This window comes from Hirundo rustica, chromosome 1 (assembly GCF_015227805.2).
Source record: "Hirundo rustica isolate bHirRus1 chromosome 1, bHirRus1.pri.v3, whole genome shotgun sequence".
In the NCBI taxonomy this organism is placed as follows: domain Eukaryota; kingdom Metazoa; phylum Chordata; class Aves; order Passeriformes; family Hirundinidae; genus Hirundo; species Hirundo rustica.
In genome coordinates this window covers 52,497,184-52,516,131 of record NC_053450.1, presented here as the reverse complement: position 1 = coordinate 52,516,131, position 18,948 = coordinate 52,497,184, and the positions used below count along the sequence as shown (strand labels likewise).

The 18,948-nt window shown below is 41.4% G+C and overlaps 2 protein-coding genes across 3 annotated transcripts in view; both read right to left on the bottom strand.

The window, feature by feature from the left end:
• Window positions 1-13,711, bottom strand: part of VAPA (VAMP associated protein A) — a 28,103-nt gene extending 14,392 nt beyond the window's left edge. Inside the window, exon 1 of the mRNA XM_040065044.2 lies at window positions 13,478-13,711. Within this exon, the coding sequence (XP_039920978.1) occupies window positions 13,478-13,553 (76 nt within the window). The 5' untranslated portion in view covers window positions 13,554-13,711. The remainder of the gene's footprint in view (window positions 1-13,477) is intronic.
• Window positions 13,712-15,408: 1,697 nt separating this feature from the next.
• The window catches only part of RAB31 (RAB31, member RAS oncogene family), a 74,278-nt gene continuing 70,738 nt past the window's right edge, over window positions 15,409-18,948 (bottom strand). For both annotated transcript variants that reach the window (XM_040078203.1, XM_040078242.2), the window contains exon 7: window positions 15,409-15,727. In XM_040078203.1, coding sequence (XP_039934137.1) covers window positions 15,612-15,727 — 116 coding nt within the window. In that variant the 3' untranslated portion in view covers window positions 15,409-15,611. The remainder of the gene's footprint in view (window positions 15,728-18,948) is intronic.

Genomic DNA, 18,948 nt, shown 5'->3' with positions numbered 1-18,948 from the left:
TGGAATGAAGGTTGTGAGAGTGCCAGTTTGTTCCAACTGGTTTTGAATGGAGCAATGACAATTCATGCCACAAGTTTTCCCATCACTTTGACTTACGAGGGCCTCAGAAAAGAAGGACAGATACCTGCCTAATGACACTCAGAAATACCGGACACATCCAAAAAACTTTATGTGCTGTGCTTCTATTTCAGCTATCTTGCAGTGCAGTCACCACAGCATTAATGCCAGGGTTGCCTCTGACAACTACACAGCTTGGAATACAGCAACTAGTGGGCAGGAAGAAATGCCACAGATTCTGCAGAGCCAGTTTCTACTGCTGAAACACTGCCAAGTTCCCCAGCTTGTCACAAGCTTGCCAGTTATGCTGCAGTAAAACCAAAATATATGTATTACTAGACAGGCAGTACCTGTACAGAGATCTTTTTCATCAACGGTGTCAGTTTCGCTTCAGATTCAGGTCTCTTTCACTGTCTCAGCTTCAAAACCCATTTTTCTACCATATGAAATGGTCAAACATCAGGGAAAACACAATGATGTGAACACGCCTTCTTAGTGTGGGAAGGAGAGCTTAGATAAACTTACATGGGCTTGGTACCCCTGGGAAAGGTGAGACCCATGGCAGTTATCTCTAGCTGCCGGCAGCATAGAGCAAACAAAGCACTTCCAAGATGGGGGCAGGTTTGGTCAGCAAGAAGCTCCATTCAAAATTAGTAAGGCTGTCATAATGTACTCAAAAAGCCTGTCTTAAAGTGCCATCTCTACCTAAAATTGGGTAAGAAGAAATTATAATTTTATTAAATTACACAAAATCTTTGATAATTAGAAGGCAGATAACTTGCAGAGTTGTACAAAAATGAGCATGCATTATTAAACAAAACCAACAGCATTTTATGAAACAGCTTAAATGTTAAGCATATTGCCCTCTTCAATTTAAGACAATGAACTGTAGCTGTTGCAAAAGCAATATCTAAGCCGAGCCTGCCAGACAACGCTGTAATTCATGCACTGAATTGAAGTTTATTTAAGCTGTAAATTGGCACAGCAAAGTGATACATTCAGCCACATCTAAAAACAATGTAAGTACACATTAAAAAAGTACACAGACTGGCAAAAGGAATCCAAACTCCTTAAAATGTGTTACAGTATTAACTTCAAAAACTATGAGGATTATATGCTTTAAGTAGAATGCTGTTTTTTCACAGCTGCTGCATCACCTTTGAATTTCCAAGAGCACTTGAAACATACAGAACACTTCAATGCACCTTAACTAAAACAAACTCAAACAAGGTAGTTTTCTTTGAGAGCACAATAAAGTCATGTTGGGCAGACAAAGAACTCATTTACTGCATTTGACAGTTTGAGGCCTATTAAATGAGAAATAAGTTCAAGCCAGTAGAATAAAATTAGTGATATTGTAAACCAAGCAAGACAAATTTTGAGACCAAGTAAACTGACTTTTTGGATACACCTGAGAGGAACAGAGTAAGATCTTCAGCAAATCCTTCTGCCAGAATCAAATGTAACAATGGAGTAAAGAAAGAGTAAGTTAAATTAAGAAAACTCCATGTTATCTATATTTGTAATATGTAATATGGAATTTCTTAATTAGGCCAAAATATAATTGTTTTTCCTTCCCATCATTTGACATAGCAATCACAGAAAGGCTGTGGCTGAAAGGAACCTCTAGAGGTCATCTGGGCCAAATTCCCTGCTCAAGCAGGGATACCCAGAGCCAGCTGTCCAGCACCATGTCCAGGAAGCTTCTGAATACATCCAAAGACAGAGACTCTACAGCCTCCTCCAACAACCTGTGCCACTACTTGGTCACCCTCAGAGTAAAAATGTGTTTTCTCATGTTCAGAGGGAAGCTCCTGTGTTTCAAGGTGGTGCTCATGAGCAGACCAGAGGCAATGGGCACATATCCATCCTCTTTGCACCTACCCTCGAGGTATTTCATACATCAGTAAGATTCTCCTAAGCCTTCAGTTTTCCAGACTGGAGTAGCCCCAACTCTCAGCTTTTCCTCACAAGAGGGATGTTCCAGTCCATCATCCTCCTGGCCCCTCTCTGGACTCTCTCCATTACGTCAATGTCTCTCCTGTACTGGGGAGCCCAAAACCAGACCTAGCACTCCAGCCGTGGCCTCACTAGTGCTGAGCAGAGGGGGAGGATCACCTCCCTCAACCTCTTGGCAACATTTCTCCTAACGCAGCCTGGGACACCACTAGCTGTCTTTGTGGCAAGGGCACATTGCAGGCTCATGATCAGCTTGGTGGCCACCAGGACGCCCAGGGCCATTTCCGCAAAACCACTTTCCCAGCTGGTCAGATCCCAACCTGCACTGGTGCTTGGACGGTTGCTCCTCCCCAGCTGCAGGACTTTGCACTTCTTGTTGAACTTCACAAGGTTCCTGTCAGCTTGTTTGTCCACCTGCCAGCTCCCTCAGCACTCATGTGTGCATTCCACCAGAGTCCTTGGACTTAGTATGTCTAGCTTTCTTAAGTATTCCTTGACCAGATTATCTTCCACCAGAGGTACTGAAGAAAAGACATCTAAAAATCAGAAATACTTGTGTTCTGCAGCTAGTCAAAACTACCTTGACTATCAGATAAGAAAATTAATCTTAAATATATACAAAGCACTTTATTACTCAAAATCGAATTTTATAGTACTTTCTGAAAAAAGCATAGGTGACACAGCTGACACAGAAGAAAGTGAGGGGAATGTTGTTTATTTCCATAAATTCTTTTTAAGAAATTAATATTCAGACCTCTATGAAAAAAAATCTGAAGAGAATATATAACATGCATTGCCAATGAACATAAATAACTCCTTCCTCTTGAAATACCAGAACCATGACCATTCAAATACCTTCTCCAACTGGAAGAAAAATCCCAACTCTAACAAATCACCTACACTAAAATTGTTCATGGTCTATGAAGCATAATAGCTTAGGTTTAATGGATTAATACTTAAACATGGATATGAATGATCAGGAATAATCAGTGGATGAAGGTGAGAGATTAATTATACCTACAAATAACCATGGCTCTCAGGAAGATATTAATATATTAGAACAGCATTACAGAATCTTTCATTTCTTATTCTACCTGGCATTTGTTTTATCATCAACCTGAATGTAAAATACAGAATGCAAAAGAGGCTTTATAAGAAAGCTGACACATCTCAATGTCCACAATTCCAGGGGGGCTGATTCCAGGCTACCATGTTTACAAGGGGTAACATCAGATTTTATCTGAGCTCCCCATGATGACATGCTGTCAGCATTCATGCTGCTGATGTGTCTATCATAGATTTTTCTTTCTAAAAAATGCTGAGATAATGCCCATTTTTTAATCCTAAAATAGCTCATCTTCCTCTGTCAAAGGGACAGAGTCTGCATACAGCTACATACAGCTACACAGCTTATTAGAGGCGTTTGTGCAGACGCTAGCATGCACACTTTACTGGGGGCTGGTGTAAGAGAAACGGGAGCTGAACCTTTTGCCTGCCTTTCTGACAGAGAAAAGACAAAAATACAACACAGTGACATTTCAAAGCAGACAAAACATTTCCTTATATATTCTTTCTGGATCAAAACCTCTTATTCACCCCAGCTTGTGACTGAAATGTTGTTAGTAGCCAAGAAACCACAGCAGAAATGCAGTAAGCATCTATCTCAAGGGTAAAGTACAGGCACAGATCATTACCAGGAATTCAGGTCAAGAGAACATTATTTTCTTTATACATTAGATAAAATACAGACTAAATGTAGACTGTCCTGCATTTAACATTAAATATGGGCAATGGTTTCTTTAGCCTTAACAACAACAAAACACCACTAGTAATAAGATGGTCTAACACGGAATAACTTCATCCAAAGATCTTACTGCTGGTGTCTAGCTTAAGCTTTAAAATCTAGCAATCTAGGCCCAGGTCAGTCATATATGTCATCTCTTGATATCTATCCCATTGAAAGAGTGCTATTACTAAAAAACTGTCTGGTTACTAACATCAAAGGGATGCTAGTAACTTAAACTTAACCTCCATAACATTGTGAATTTCTTACTTGCAATTTAGCTTTACTTGATTATGTTGTCATTCTTGCCAAAGACATATTAAGAGCATACTAAAATTGGTGGCTCTTAATTCTACTAGGATAAAGTCTTCAGGATCTAATAATAAAGTATTATTCATGCCAAGGCACTGCTGAAATAACAAGAACAGCAGAAATATTTCAATGGTGCTAAACTTGAACATTTAAACCATCAAATTATCCCCCCAAAGTCCTGAAGCAACTAATATACACACACAATCTTCCAGTATAGATTTAGTTCAGTAAGGGCTATGTTATAAATCCTTCCTGCTGGTGCAACTATTCTCTTTGCTTGCATAAGCTAGGGTAACTAATGAGTTTGATATTTACAGAGGTTCTTAGGTTTCCAGAATACTAGCATATTTGATCAACAGAAATAAATAAACAAGTATTAAATAAATAAACACCAAAGTTTTCCCTTTCCTTTGTCCCTTTAAACTTGCTTTGTATTTAACCTTCTATAGCTTACAACTTACTTCAGTGATGCTGAAAAATCCAGATGTGCTGCTCAAAATATTCAAATATCCAGCAGCTTAAAATGCAATATGCATCGTCATGTAAGAAATCTCCCATTGGATACACCTAACTGATCTGCATTGCAACATACAAGACACTCTTCAAACTCTATAGCAGTAATCAGACCACTTGTAATCATCTGAGATGACAGCTGTAGTGGCACACAGAAAATCAGTCTTCCCACAGCAGACCTGATCAAAAGCTCTTGCCTTGCACTTTTCCCCGTGTGCTCCAAGAACTGGCTATCAGAGGCCAGACAAACATTGAACGGACCACCAAAGCTCTTGTGGTTTTCAAGGTTTCCCTGCAAGCAGTATCCCAACAGAGTAACAAAGTAACGTCAAAAATCAGTCAAATTCCCAAGTCTCCCAGCAGGGACAAAAGGCCAGAGTTTTTTTTCTTTTAAAAAAACAAAAACAAAAACAAACAAACAAAAAAACAAACAACCACCACCAAAAATTAGCTGTTGGACTGCTACATGGCATCCAACCTCAGCTCATACTACAGAGCCGGGTCAAAACAAATTTGTGCATCAGACATTAAAATCTCCTACAGACAGGTCTAGCTGATGCTGAACTGCCTCCCAAACACACCAACAGATCACTGCAGTATCAGGGTGACTTTTCAGTCTCTGGAAGCACAGGCTACAGCTCTCCATTTCCCAAGCCACTGAAAGAAATGTACAATCATTTCCTACATTCATGTAGTCATTCCTGTAAACAAGCACCTGCTTCGAACAGGAGTGGCATTTAGTTGGTCTTGCCGATCAGGCAGGACCACAAACTCCACTTCCTCATCAGCTTCACATCCCAGTGCTGAGCTGAGCTAATGCAGACACACTTCTCAGGACCAGTCAGGTCACTTTTGCAGAAGCAGCTGAGTTCCAACCCAAGCTATATACAACATAGAATATGCCTGGTAGAAGGTTAGTGGACATTCAAATTAAAAAACCAAACAGTTTTTATTTTCAGTGGATCTACTATGTTTACTGCCCTTATTAGCACCATAGTGTTAAACATGGTAACATGTTAAATTAATGTAATATCCCTATGGACTAGAATTATTAGGTTTATTTCCCATGTATATGATATTTAAATTCATGGATATCCCTTTTTACAAAGGAAAAAAAATTAAACATATCTCAGTCAAGCTATTGTCTTGGAATGTAGCACAACATACCTGCTCTAGCTTAAGTACACAATTGTGTACCATTAATGTCCTATCAAACTCTCAAGAACATTGTCAACTCATGACCTAGGAGAAGCTTTCTGAAGTCCACATAAAAGTAATAATTTTGTAAGATGGTATGTGATGAATTTAAACCTATTTTTGCCCACAATTTTTAGAAGATTGGTTCAGATTGACATGATTCAGATTCAGCTAAGTTTCTAATGATCTAAATACATTCACAGCCACTTGAAGCAAATTCATTTTTCCACCAATCCTATCCTTTAGTCTAAATAGATTTTCTTTTCCCTGGTGCTTACCTTGCTGATGTATTTATAGATAGCAATCAGATCCCCTTTCAGTCTTCATTTTGCTAAGATTAACAAGCTAAAGCTATTCTACTTCACTTGTGTTAATAAAGCTGTCTTCGCATCATTCCCATTTGGGTTCAATTTATCTGACTAGGTGTTGCCAGGGTTGCATTCAGATGAAGCTTCATCAAAGCAAAAAACCTTGACATTAATACTTTCCTCACTACAAAATTACAGTCCTATATTTGCCCCATTTCATGATTTGTCACATTCACAATAAACCCATGATTAAGTACTAGTCACTAGTTTTACTTCTTTTTCATCACTTCTGAGAAAATGCTTTATTATTAGCACACATCCAATTTTTTTTTGCATTCATCACAGCTCCTAACCTTGCATTACCAGTGAGCTGTACCAGCACACTCCCACCCGTATCAAGGTCATCAAGGAAAAATGGAACAGACTTTCCCCAAAAATATATAAAAATGTTTTGAAGACAAGGAGTTAGTGACAGCCAACATGGTTTTATCATGGGCAAATCATGCCTGACTAATCTAGTGGCCTTCTATGGTGGCTATCAATGGACAAGAGAAGAGCTACACGTCACCTACCTGGACATCTGTATGGCCTTTAATATGGTCCCCTCCAACATCCTTACCCCTAAACTAGACAGACATGGGTTTGATGCATGGACTGTTAGATGGACAAGGAGCTGGATGGGTGGTTCACCCAAAGAGTTTCAGCCAATGTCGGAACGTTCAAGTGGAAACCACCAACAAGTGGTATCCCTCAGTATCTGCATCCCTGGTATAGTACAGATCCCTGGTACCTGTATTCCTCAGGGATGCATTTTGGGACCAAAATTATTCAGTGTCTTCATCAATGACACTGACAGTGCACGCCACATCACCCTTGGCAAGCCTGCATGTGACACCAAGTGAGCAATGCAGTGGATTCACTTGGAGGGAAGGGATGCCATCCACTGGGACCTTGACAGGAGGGAAGGGTGGGCCCATGGGAATCTCATGAGGGTCAGCAAGGCCAGGTGCAAGGTCCTGCACACGGGTCAGGGCAATCCCCAATATCAGAGATAGAGAAAGTCTCAGATAAGACTGCCACATTCCACCTGGGACACTGCATTTTATCCCATGTTCCATCTGCCCCAATGTCTTTATTCTTTCCTTTAAAGCTCTGCTTACTACTGAGACCAGACGAATTCAAGCGCTGAAGTGTCAGAATAAGATTTTAATCCAAGACCACATTTTGAGAGACAAAGGGGAGAAAAATTCTGATTTGACTATTTTTTTAAATGTCATGCAAACAATTATTTTTCTTTTTATTTTCTTCCTCTTTCATGTTATTAAACACAAGAAGTCCTACAGCAGGATAATATTCAGCAAACTATCTTAATTCACAAGTCCTTGTTCATATAGGAATGAACTGAAAATACCTATTTTCCTTTACATAACCATCTATTTCTAAATACTTTCAAATACTAAAATGAAATATGACATCTACATTGCTAAATAATTTAAAATGCCAGGAAATAACTTTACACAATCCAAAACAACACTAATAGGCAAGAGAAGCTAGAGGCCAAGATAACCACGCCCCAAGTGAAGTCTTACCACCTTAAGAAAAACAAAGTTAGCAAAATTCTAACTTGTGCTTATGCGTTTTTATTTTCAAAAATACCACATTAGAAATTATCTTAGTGGAGCTGTTTTGGTGATTCTTTTTTTTTCTTTTTAAGGAAATTTGCTTACACTCACTTATCAGGTTCATCTGACACCACAAGCCTTGTAAATTGACAAGTTCCAAACTGAAAAGTGAAATATTTATCTAATTAGTCGGGGTTGGTTTTCTGCTTTTAATACAGCAAGTTCTCTTCAGAAAGAAGACAATTTTCTGCTTGAATTCATGGCTTATAAGGGTAGTATGTAAAACACTTTAGTGACTGATGGTCACAAAGATCTGGCTAACAAACATCTCCCAAAGATGAAGTTGGTCAGAAAGTAAAACGTTCACCAACAATGGTCAGGCCAAACCAGAAACAATTCATATTTCCACAATGGACAGCTGGTGCACTAAATATTCAGACCTATTTACAGATGCAATAAAACAGCTCCTCTCAAACTTCTCAAACTTTCTACTTTTCAACCTGGCCTTGAACAACAGTACACTGTCCATGCATAATACAAAATGACTTTATAATATTAATAAAAATGTCTTGTGGTGATCTAGAACACCTGCTTATGATATCAACAAGAAGCATGAGTAGGCACTTTATAGTAATTACAATGCAAAGGTGAAGCTTTTATACCAATAATCATTGGTACACACGAGAAGGACAAGATGAGAGATTTGGATAGTGTTTCACTGTTTAGTGAAGCAACAGCAATATTAAGTAAAACAGAGCCTTATAAATTTCAGGTAAAGGACAAAACTTCTAAATCTTCACTGCTGTACACCTCGATCACCACTGGAAAATATTTCACGACTGAATCTTAAATAACAAACTAGTTCTGCCAAAATATAATCTAACGCTGTAATACACCTGACTTCACAGATCAACAGAATTCCCTTTTTACAAGGCAGTCTTAAATGCAGTCTAGCACAGTGGTAGAGACAATTATATAACATCATTCCACCTAATATGCAATACCAGGTAAAAAACATTATCTTCCTTTTTCTTCCTCAACACATTCCCATAAATCATCCTGTGCTTCGATTTCCATTAATACGTATAATTTAAAGAAATTAAAATACTAGCAAATACTACATTTGAGCCTTTAAACAATGGATAGAAGTACACATATAGGAAGAGCAACAATGACAAGAACAGCTCTTGTATTTAAAAAAAAAAAAAAAAAAAAAAGGACTTTATGTGGTATACTGAGTCATTTTATTGCCATTATGCAATTCTCAGCCAGCAAAAATACTAACTTAGATGGAACCATTTCAAAGTATCAGAAAGTCATAACTATATCAGTAATCACTTACAACCAGTTTTTCCCCCTCTACACTCCCACTGTTTAGTTTCAAAAATGTTCCTGAATGAAGATACCAGAAAACTGACATCCCAATCACCTTTTTTTCTAACCTATCTTAGAAAATTGGGACATCACAGATTTACTGGTACTTTGAAGAGAGTGAAAACAGGCATAAAATTTGACATAATCAAGATATACACCAGTAAGGCAGTAAGATCACATTTGAGGACTTCAAACTCTGCCTACACCAAAAGGCATCATAGGCCAATTCTGGTAACAGACCTTGAGGGCAGGGGATGCATTTAACATTGAGCTATTTTTGCCTTTAAATTCCACCTTCTCGATTTGCAGCAACACATATCCTGTGGCTTTCAGTGTTACCAATAGCAGTGTAATGATTACAAAATAATCTACAGCAATATTTTTGTATTATTTAAAAGGTTGTTGAAATCTGCATTTCAGAATAAGCCGCAAGACTTGAGTGAAGCACTCTCTACCTCCCATGAAAAGTCATTCGAACATACACCAGCCAATAGCTGATTTTACACACTGACAATTCTAGACTATGATTCAGATCAACAATAAGAAATTAAACATTCTCTGTCACACTGATCTCTCCTAGTAACTCAACCCATCAAAAAGAAATTTTACTGCACACAGACACATTCCAAATTTTTTTCCTTTCTGCTAAAGGAAAACAGTGGTTCATTATTTTGAGATATTTACAACGGTAACGTAATTTCACACACTTGTAAACAGGAACTTGAATAAAGGATATAAATTTAGAATATTCAGGCATTTTTATAATCTTGTGTTGCTAGTCAGACACCTCTGAATCACATGAAATTCAAATTCTGAACACCATCTACTAATCTTCCAAAGCTCATCAAATCAACCAGTGTTGATTTTCAATTAGGTGTTGCAGAAGCATGTCTTGTGGCTGATTTAAACATTTGGAGAGGTTTTAAAAGTTTTTTTTTTTAAAAAGGACCATAATCCAAGACCAACTTCGATCCATGTAACTTAAAATTCCAAAACTGGCTGCTTCATCTTAAGGAAGGAGTTTCCATAAGTGCTACGAATTTTTGAACTTAAAACTTCAAATGTTGCTATTAAACTACATGACTGCTTACAAAAAAAAAAAAAAAAAAAAAAAAAAAAAAAAAAAAAAAAAAAAAAAAAAAAAATTTAAAAAACCTGTATTTATTTACTCACGGGGCACTAACTCTCAGATTCCCATAATCTTCACTAAACCAGAGCTACCAACAACGATTACAAGAATGAGTCACATGAAGAAGTCACCAGTAAGATGTTCCACTTTCCAAATGGGTTGCTTTTAAGTGTCTTGTGTTTCAATTCTTCTTCCAGTCCTAAATAAACTCCAACTTCAGACTTCAGAAATTAGACAAAATACATCAGAATACAAAAGAAAGCCAAACCTTAAGGAGCACTATGGCTGAAGAACCTGGGTACAAGACCAGAATTTTGCAACAAGGCAAATTCTCAGTGCTCCATAGTGAGCGTCTGAAAGTGATATTACATAGTTTACCAACTGCCTCTTGGTTTCATCACTTGTAAGTACAATTTTTCCCCTTGTCATATTTGCACAACACTATGAAAAGTACTTACTTGTTTTGTGGTTTTTCTTAAGATATTCCTAATAGCTTCAGAATCCCAAGAAACTTACCTACCAAAGGGGGACAGAGGGAATTAACCATGACCCAAACACTATTAATTACTAAAATTTCTAGGACTACAAGCACTATAACAACAGGATTGCAATTTTGGACACCAAGGGAACTATGTAATGTGTTAGCTACCACAGGACATGTTCTTTAGGACTCCCCTTGAATCATGCTGAATAAAATTCAAGGATAAATGTATTACAGACCTTATTTTTGCTAACAGAGTAAATTAGGTTATATTAATAAAAAAAGCAATTTCATCAGGCAATGATGAATTTAAAGCCTTGTTAACAACTTCTTAAGATAAGCACTACATATCTTTTAATGAAATAATTGTAAAGGTGCACCTATTTCACTGTTACCCTAAAGGTCAGCAAATCCATTATAACTTCCTGAGGCAAAAAAACCAACAGAACTATTTGTTCAATTCAAATGTTTAGACTTAAACTGGATCTCTGTTACATATGCATCAACAGTATTAATAAGAATAAAAATAGATTATTGTACCAATAACTTCAAGTAACCTGCTGCACTGAAAAAATGTGGTTTTATTCTTTTAACTAAATTTTATGCTTTTCCTACACTATGCTACATCTATTCGGAGTCCTATTTTCTCTTTCTTACTAACCAATTACTTTTCAAAAGGTGACACTCAGAATTTCCTACTGCCAATATTGTATTCTTCAACACAGTACTTTAGAACTGGATTAGTTTGTGGCCCACAAACGGTTTTAAACACCTCTAAATAATAAACAGTTAGAAAATATTTCTTGAGAGTGCACTCGATGTTCTCTCAATTGATAGCACTTTCTATAGTATATTACTTCAATAGGACAGTAATAGAGTCTGCTGCAACCTAATTATGTTTCATATTTTGTTTTTGCTTAGTCTGCTCTACAGAAATTTTTCCAATATATGCATTAGCCTGAAACCAAAGTTTATACCTAAAGAACACACATTTCACGCTCTAAGTGCATAAACACACAGCACAATGAAGATCACTGACTGACAACAGCTTCACACAGACAGAATTTCTAATCTAGTATTTATTCTATCAACACACTCTTCCATATCACACCAATATGGCTTAGTTCCAGCTCAAAGACATCTCAATATTTGCAGGCTTTGAATAAACCACAGTATTTTTTTATTTAAAGAAAAAAAAAAAAAAAAGCATTTTCCCCCAACCTGTTCTTGCACCAACCTCTTCTGAACACAGCATACTGAAATGTGAGTGCTGCCAGACCGGCAGCATTTTAACAACACAAAACCCAAGTGAAAATGACAAGTTCCTGAAAGGGTTTTGATTCTGTGCATGAAAGCACATTAAAATTGAAGCTATCAAGAAATTCATATGCATAATTAGATGTTCAGGTTTAATTGATTTGATGGATCAATAAAACAAGTATAGTTTACTAATTTATCTAAATGCTAGGCCAGACCAAAGGTATTTTGGGAGAATACAGTGTTCTTTTCTGATACAAACAATCACTTGTTTTAGTTGTCCGTGGAAGATTTTTACAACGTCATAAATTCCACTCTGTCCTCTAAAACAATGAAAAATGAGCCTACTAAAACTGGAAAACAGAAGAATATAAAGATTAGGCATGCATACGTGCTGACACCAGTCGCAACACTTAAAAAAGTAAGTTCCCAGAATATTAACTACTACTAAAAAAAAAAACCCCACCTAATACTGATGATTCCAAATCTGAAAGGTTCCGAGATTTTTCTCAATGTCCTTTACAGGTATAGGATAGCATCACAAAAACTACATCTTCTGACAGGCTTTTCTTGATGCCCTTGCCTTTCAACGATCACTCATTTCCGACAGAGCCTTTCCTTTCACAACTACCTAATTCATGAGGAGGGAAAACACCACAGACACATACGATACCAGCACTAGCTGGGACCTATTTTGACAGCGGCACGTCAGCAGTCACAGCCATGCGGTCGGCACGCAACATACAGCACACTTAAAACTTCCGAAAGGCAAGCATTCCTTTTCCCTCACTCCTAGGGAAGAGGCGAGCTCCCTGTTTGCGTACTGACGGCCTTCCAGAGACATGACAGCTTTGGGGAAAGGGCGGGGAGCCCTTGGCCGGGCTGCGGTGTACCGGGGCGAGGGCGCGGGTGCCGGGCACCGATGGTGCAGAGCCGCACCAGCTCGGCCCGGACACCGGGGCCCCAACACGCCTGAGAGGAAAAGTGGGACAAGGCCAAACGTTATGGCAGCCTCGTGAAGCTCGGAACCCCGCAAGGCTTCCACCGCCCGTTCCAGGGCCTCTCCTGCCCGCTGCTGCCAGAGGGAGCCCGCACCGCCACCGACCGGAGAGCGACACCCGCGTCCCCGGGCGCCGTTGGCCGTTGCCCCGGGGCCGGGCCTACGAGAGCCGCGGTGACACAGCGGGGCGGGCGGGGAGACGGGGGGGGGGGGGGGGGGGGGGGCAGGGGCAGAGAGGAGGCGGCCGATCCCACCCGGCACCGCGGAACCCCGCGGGATCCCAAGATGGCGGCGGCCGATCCCGCTCGCCGGCTCGGCGGCGCCCCCCATCCCCCGGCGGGCGGGCAGCGCCCGGCACCGCGGCCCGCCCGCGGGAGGCAGCGGGGAACGCGGCGCCCGGAGGCGGCCCGGCGCCCAGGCGGAACGGGACACCCCGCCGCTGCCGCCCTGCTCCCCTCCGCCGCGCCGGGTTCCCCCTTTCTCACCTTTGAATTTGAGGTCGGTGGGCGGATCGAGCACCAGGATCTGCTCGTGCTTCGCCAGAGCCCCGGCGGCCGCCATCTCGCTCGCTCGCTCCGGCGGGAGGAGGGGCAGGGGGGAGGGCGGAGGAGGCGGAGAAGGCGGAGGAGAAGGAGGAGGGGCGGAGAGGGCCGGCGGTGCCGCCGCTCCCTCACGGCGGGCGGGCGGTGTCTCGGCGCGGCTCTGCGGGCGCTGCCGGCGGGGAGCGGGCCGAGGGCGGGCACTGCCGCTGCCGCTGCGCGCCCCCGAGCGCGGCCCCGCGCCCTCCCCACCCCGACAGCACCGCCCCCTGCGCGGGCACGACGGCGGCGGCGCGCTCCCCCCCCCCGCCTTCCCTGTGCGCATGCGCCCGCGCGCCGCCGGGTCGTTGCGCGCAAACACACACAGACAGCGGGACACACGCGGACGTGGAAACACACGGGCATACCCACAGAGCCTTCCCGCCCGCCCTGGCGGCTAGAGCGAGTCAGAATCCCAGAATCAGTTGGGTTGGAAAAGAGCTCCGAGATCATCGGGGCCAACCTGTGACCGGACACCACCCTGTAAGGTAGAGCACGACATTCAGTGCCACGTCCAGTCGTTCTTTAAATACCTCCAGGGACCGTGACTCCGCCAGCTCCCTAGGCATCACATTCCAATACCTTATCCCTCTTTCTGTGAAGAAATTAGTCCTAATGTCCAGCCTAAACCTCTCCTGGTGGAAGCTGAGGTTCTGTACTCTAATCCTATTGCTAATTGTCTGGGAGAAAGGACCGACCCCCAGCTAGTCATACCCTCCTTTCCGGCAGTTGTGGAGAGAGCTATGGACCCTCCTGAGCCACCTCTTCTCCAGGCTAAACTCCCTCAGCTCCCGCAGCCGCTCCTCACAGGACATGTGCTCCAGACCCTTCACCAGCTTCATTGCTTTTATCTGGACACGCTCCAGCACTTGAATGTTTTCCTGCATCGAAGGACCCAGAATTGGACACAGTTCTCAAGTGCAGTCTCAGCAATGCTATAGATAGGGGGGAAATCACTGCCCTGGTCCTGCTGGCCACATGATGCTTGATAAAGGCCAGGATGCTATTGGCCTTCTTGGCCACCTAGACACACGCTGGCTCATGTTCAGCTGCTGTTGACAGCATTCCCAGACCCCTTTCTGCTGAGCAGCTTTCCAGCCAGTTTTCCCCGAGCCAGTAGCGCTGCAGGGGGTTGGTGTGACACAAGTGCAGGACCGCCGGGTCTTGTTGAACTTGGTCTTGTTGAACCTCACACCATTGGTCTCGGCTCATCGATCCAGTCTGTCTTCCCCCGCGAAGAACACCACAAGCAGCGGTGGCTGGAGCGGAGCGGGGAGAAGCAGCACCCCCGCTCCTCGCCCTCCCGAGCGCACACACACGCAGTTCGGGCGGGAGTGGGAAGGGTGCCGCTGGCTCGGCGCTTTGGCCATCCGCCCCGAGGGAACTACAGCGCCCGGCATGCCACGCGGCGATAGCGGGACCTGACGGGAGTTGTAGTCTTGGGGGGGGGGGGGGACGACACCAGCGGGCGCCCCTGGCTCGGGCCTCTGGGGCAGTGATTTGACCGGCCTTTCTCTCTAAACTGGAGAAAGGAGAGCGAGCCTGGGTCCCGGCGGCGCTGCTGGTTCTGACACGGGTCAGTGCTGTTCATGGAAGAGGCAGTTCCCTGTTGCTGCCAGGTATCCACGTTGGGACAGCTGTGGTCTGATCCATAGGGAGCTGGGACCTGACCCTCTGGCCTTGAAAACTGCCAAAACCACTAAAGTAGGAAAATTGTCATTACATGAAGCCTTAGGAATATTAACAGGGGATAAATGGGCCTGTTTCATCTAGAGAAGAGAAGACTGAAGGGGATGTCAGCAAACATACAAGTTTATATCTCAAAGGTGGGTGTCAAGAGGATGGTGCCAAATTTTTTTCCATGGTGCCCAGAGACAGGACGAGGAGCAGTGGCCATAAACTGAAATACAAGAAGTGCCATCTCAACATGAAGAACAGTTTTATGTTAAGGGTCACCGAGCACTGGAACAGAGGGGTTTTGGAGTCTCTCCCTCTGGAGACGGTTCAAAACCCACCCAGATGAAGTCCTGTGTGACCTGCTTTAGCTGACCCTGCTTTGGGAGGGGGTCTGGACCAGATTATCTCCAGACGTCTCTTCCAACTCTGGCAATTCCGCAGTTCTGTGTAAAGTTGAAAGAGATTGAGCTCTTGCAAAACCTGAATGAAAAATAAGAGACATTATTTATTAGCAGGCAGGAACATGAGTTGTTTTCCATCCTCCTTACTAACACTTGTTGTCAGATACACTGTTGTCACAGTGGGCCTTTTTATTAGTACCATACTTTCAAGCAGATGGTGCATCCTAGGGTATTTGAACGCACCAGTAAAAAACAAACAAGAAAAAACAGTTAGACGGTCAAATCCATCCAAACCTTGATGATTTCTGTGTCCTAAATCTGCTTCTTAAGAATTTGGCTATAAGATATGTGTTTACATTCATGCAAGGATGGAGTACAGGTGATGGAAGTTTAGTCAGAAGGACTCTTGCAAAATCTGGTGTAGGTATGCTAGGAACATGTATAGGGACATAATAACCCATTTGAAAAATATGTCCTGATTATAAATACATTGAGAGGACTTAATGGTTTTCATGCAAAATCAGCTCTTCATAGTAATACTTGCAGATCACATAATTTCTTGGGTGAATACCTCTAGTTAAGACGAGCCATGGAGGAAGGACTGTGGGGCCATTGTGCTGGGGAGACCCTCTGAGTAATTTAGGTTCAGGTTCTGCCCTGGAGCCTCCACCCTCCAGGAGCTCCAGGAGCTACCTGCCCCTCCTCCAGGCCTGCCACTAGCATTCCTGCCTACTTTTCCCCACACCACTCTTGACAACGCCAAAACCTACATGACTTTTAATACTGTCACTGAATGAAGAAGAAACAAGTAAAAAGAAAAGCACCTCAGAGCAAGTTCACATGATTAGAATTTGCTTCAATAGGTGGAGTTACATGACCTATGTGTGAAAATGTCACTAGAGCTCTGCAACTACTCTGGTTGCAGGTTTTTTCCAGACTTACTTTATGATGCACATAAAACAGCATCTTAAATTACATATTTTATTTACAGTGCAATATTTAAGGTTGTTATCTGGTGGTCTGCTGGGCTTTGTTAACAAAACCAATGTTCCCCTCTGTTTATGCATTCTTACCCTTGGGATCTGGAAGATAAACTGGAAAACAGAGGTTTTTCTTCTTTTATGTTAACGCAGAAGAAGAATGTTTTAACTCTGTTATCTCCACTCTTTCTCTGTTTCTCTTCATGAATCAAGCAAAGATTAAGCCATCTTCTCTGAAACAGTAATTCAGCCTCCAGAATTACCTGCTGCTTATATACCAGAAGAACTGGGTCTCAGCTTGCAAAAAATCAAGACATGGGAACTGGCTGCAAAATGTTGAACGCCACAAAAGTTTCTGTCTTTTCTCCTTTTAATAAGGTTAAAAAATAACAGAAAAGAGTGAAAATGCAAAAGAGGCTTCAGCTATGCAGATTTAGAAGACAGAAGTATCTCTGTTGTCTAATTCTTCTACACACCTCTTGTTCATGAAAAACTGAGCAAAACCAGAGGTCTGAATCTCTCCTTAATAAGATAACAAGACTTACAAGTTTTCCTGTGCAAACACCTTGTTAGACATGGCTGGGCAGTCGATGGGACTGACATCAGGGGATGTGCATGGGTTGGGAGAAGGCTGGGTTGATATTTATCAACAGCATAGTGAGAGGCAGTGAATGAAGGACAGGGCACAGCCCCAAGCTGTGGGGGGATGTCACATCATCACCGAGGCTGCAAATGACCCCAGTAAGTCCATAGTGAAATTTCCAGCTCAAAGCTGGTTTTTTTTTAATGTGGTGTTTGTTGTTGTTTGAACACATTTTGAAGCTTATAATGCATTGATCTGTTTTATTGCATTTAGTATCATTTCTGATCCAATGCTTCTATTTCATCCAGACTGATGTAATTTTTTATATTAAAACAACACCTGTACTGTTGATCAGCAATATCTGGCACCCTTCTCCAACATCTGATTTATTTCATTTCATTTCATCACCTCACAGCATGGCTCAGGAATAAAACCTTGGATCTATTGCGGTCAACAGAACTCCTGTCACTGATTTCAGTGAGATAATAATGTCATTCCAGAAGTGTCTTTAATGTATTCATCACTGCTTGCAAAGGGATAATATTTGTTTAAACTGAGGTCTACATTTGTCCTGTGTATTTGTAGATCTTGATGTTTTTCATTCTGCAAATTCAGTATTGTTGTTACAATATTTCAGTTTTGAGATAGTTTGACATCTTTCAAAACTGTTCGCTACTAAATATTAAATATTAAATAAGTACTCTCTGTACTTGAGAAGTAATAGATTCTGTTTCTTAATAGCTTTTTCCACTATTTATTGTGGAGGTTGTTTGGTCAGTCCCACCAGTTCTGAACTTGAAAATGTCTTGCAATAAAGCAATATCACAACCTTCTTTGCCAGTTCTTGATGTTACTGTCAGAATAACCAAGTGCTGCATTACCTGTTACGTTAATGGGAAAGTTCTGGGTCTCACTCAATGAAGTATCTCATGCATCCTGCACTGCTAAGTGAGTGAATATTGCACAATGGAAAGGTATAAAGCTAAGAATATGAATTTCTTTTTAAGGAAATTGGCGCTGCTGTTTTTCTTCTGAAATACAAACCTGTTCTTACAGCAGCTCTAATCATCATTTAATTGACTGCTAGAGATCCATATATAATTTTAGGCCCACTTGTATTGTAAATCAGAGTTAAGTCACAGTCCATACCATTATTGAAGATTTATGGCGCTATTCAAATGTTGCTACAGAATGGAAAATAGATCTTAGTTGAATATATTCAACTTGATTCAACTACAGTGTATTTCTTTACCCCAGTAAATTACTATAAAAACACGCAATACATATTGAATATTCATGAAGAAAGAAGCCAATAACACGAAGTGGCATTCTCTTAAATAGCTATAGCACAAAATTTAATGTGCTTTTCATCTTTTGGACCCAATTCTGTTCTACTGAATACAAAATTTCCCTGGACCATTAACTTCTGTAAGAGCAAGACAGAAGTGTTGTCTTGTCTTTGTGGTTTAAAGTACAATTTAAAGAACTGAGGGATTCCTCAGACAATTTCAAATGTGTTAAAAACCATTAGTCCTTTGATAAAGGAAAAAGTGTTTAAGGAAGTAGAGTTTTGAATACTGTTTCAAGAATTGATTCTTACATTCATACTCATTCATGAGGGTTCTAATGAGACAATTCAATACACAAAATACAGACTCTATGTATATGTCTGTTGGCTGTTGTTTGCTGATGATGCATATCTAAAAATCAACAAAGACTTTCCTTAAAAGTAGCCAA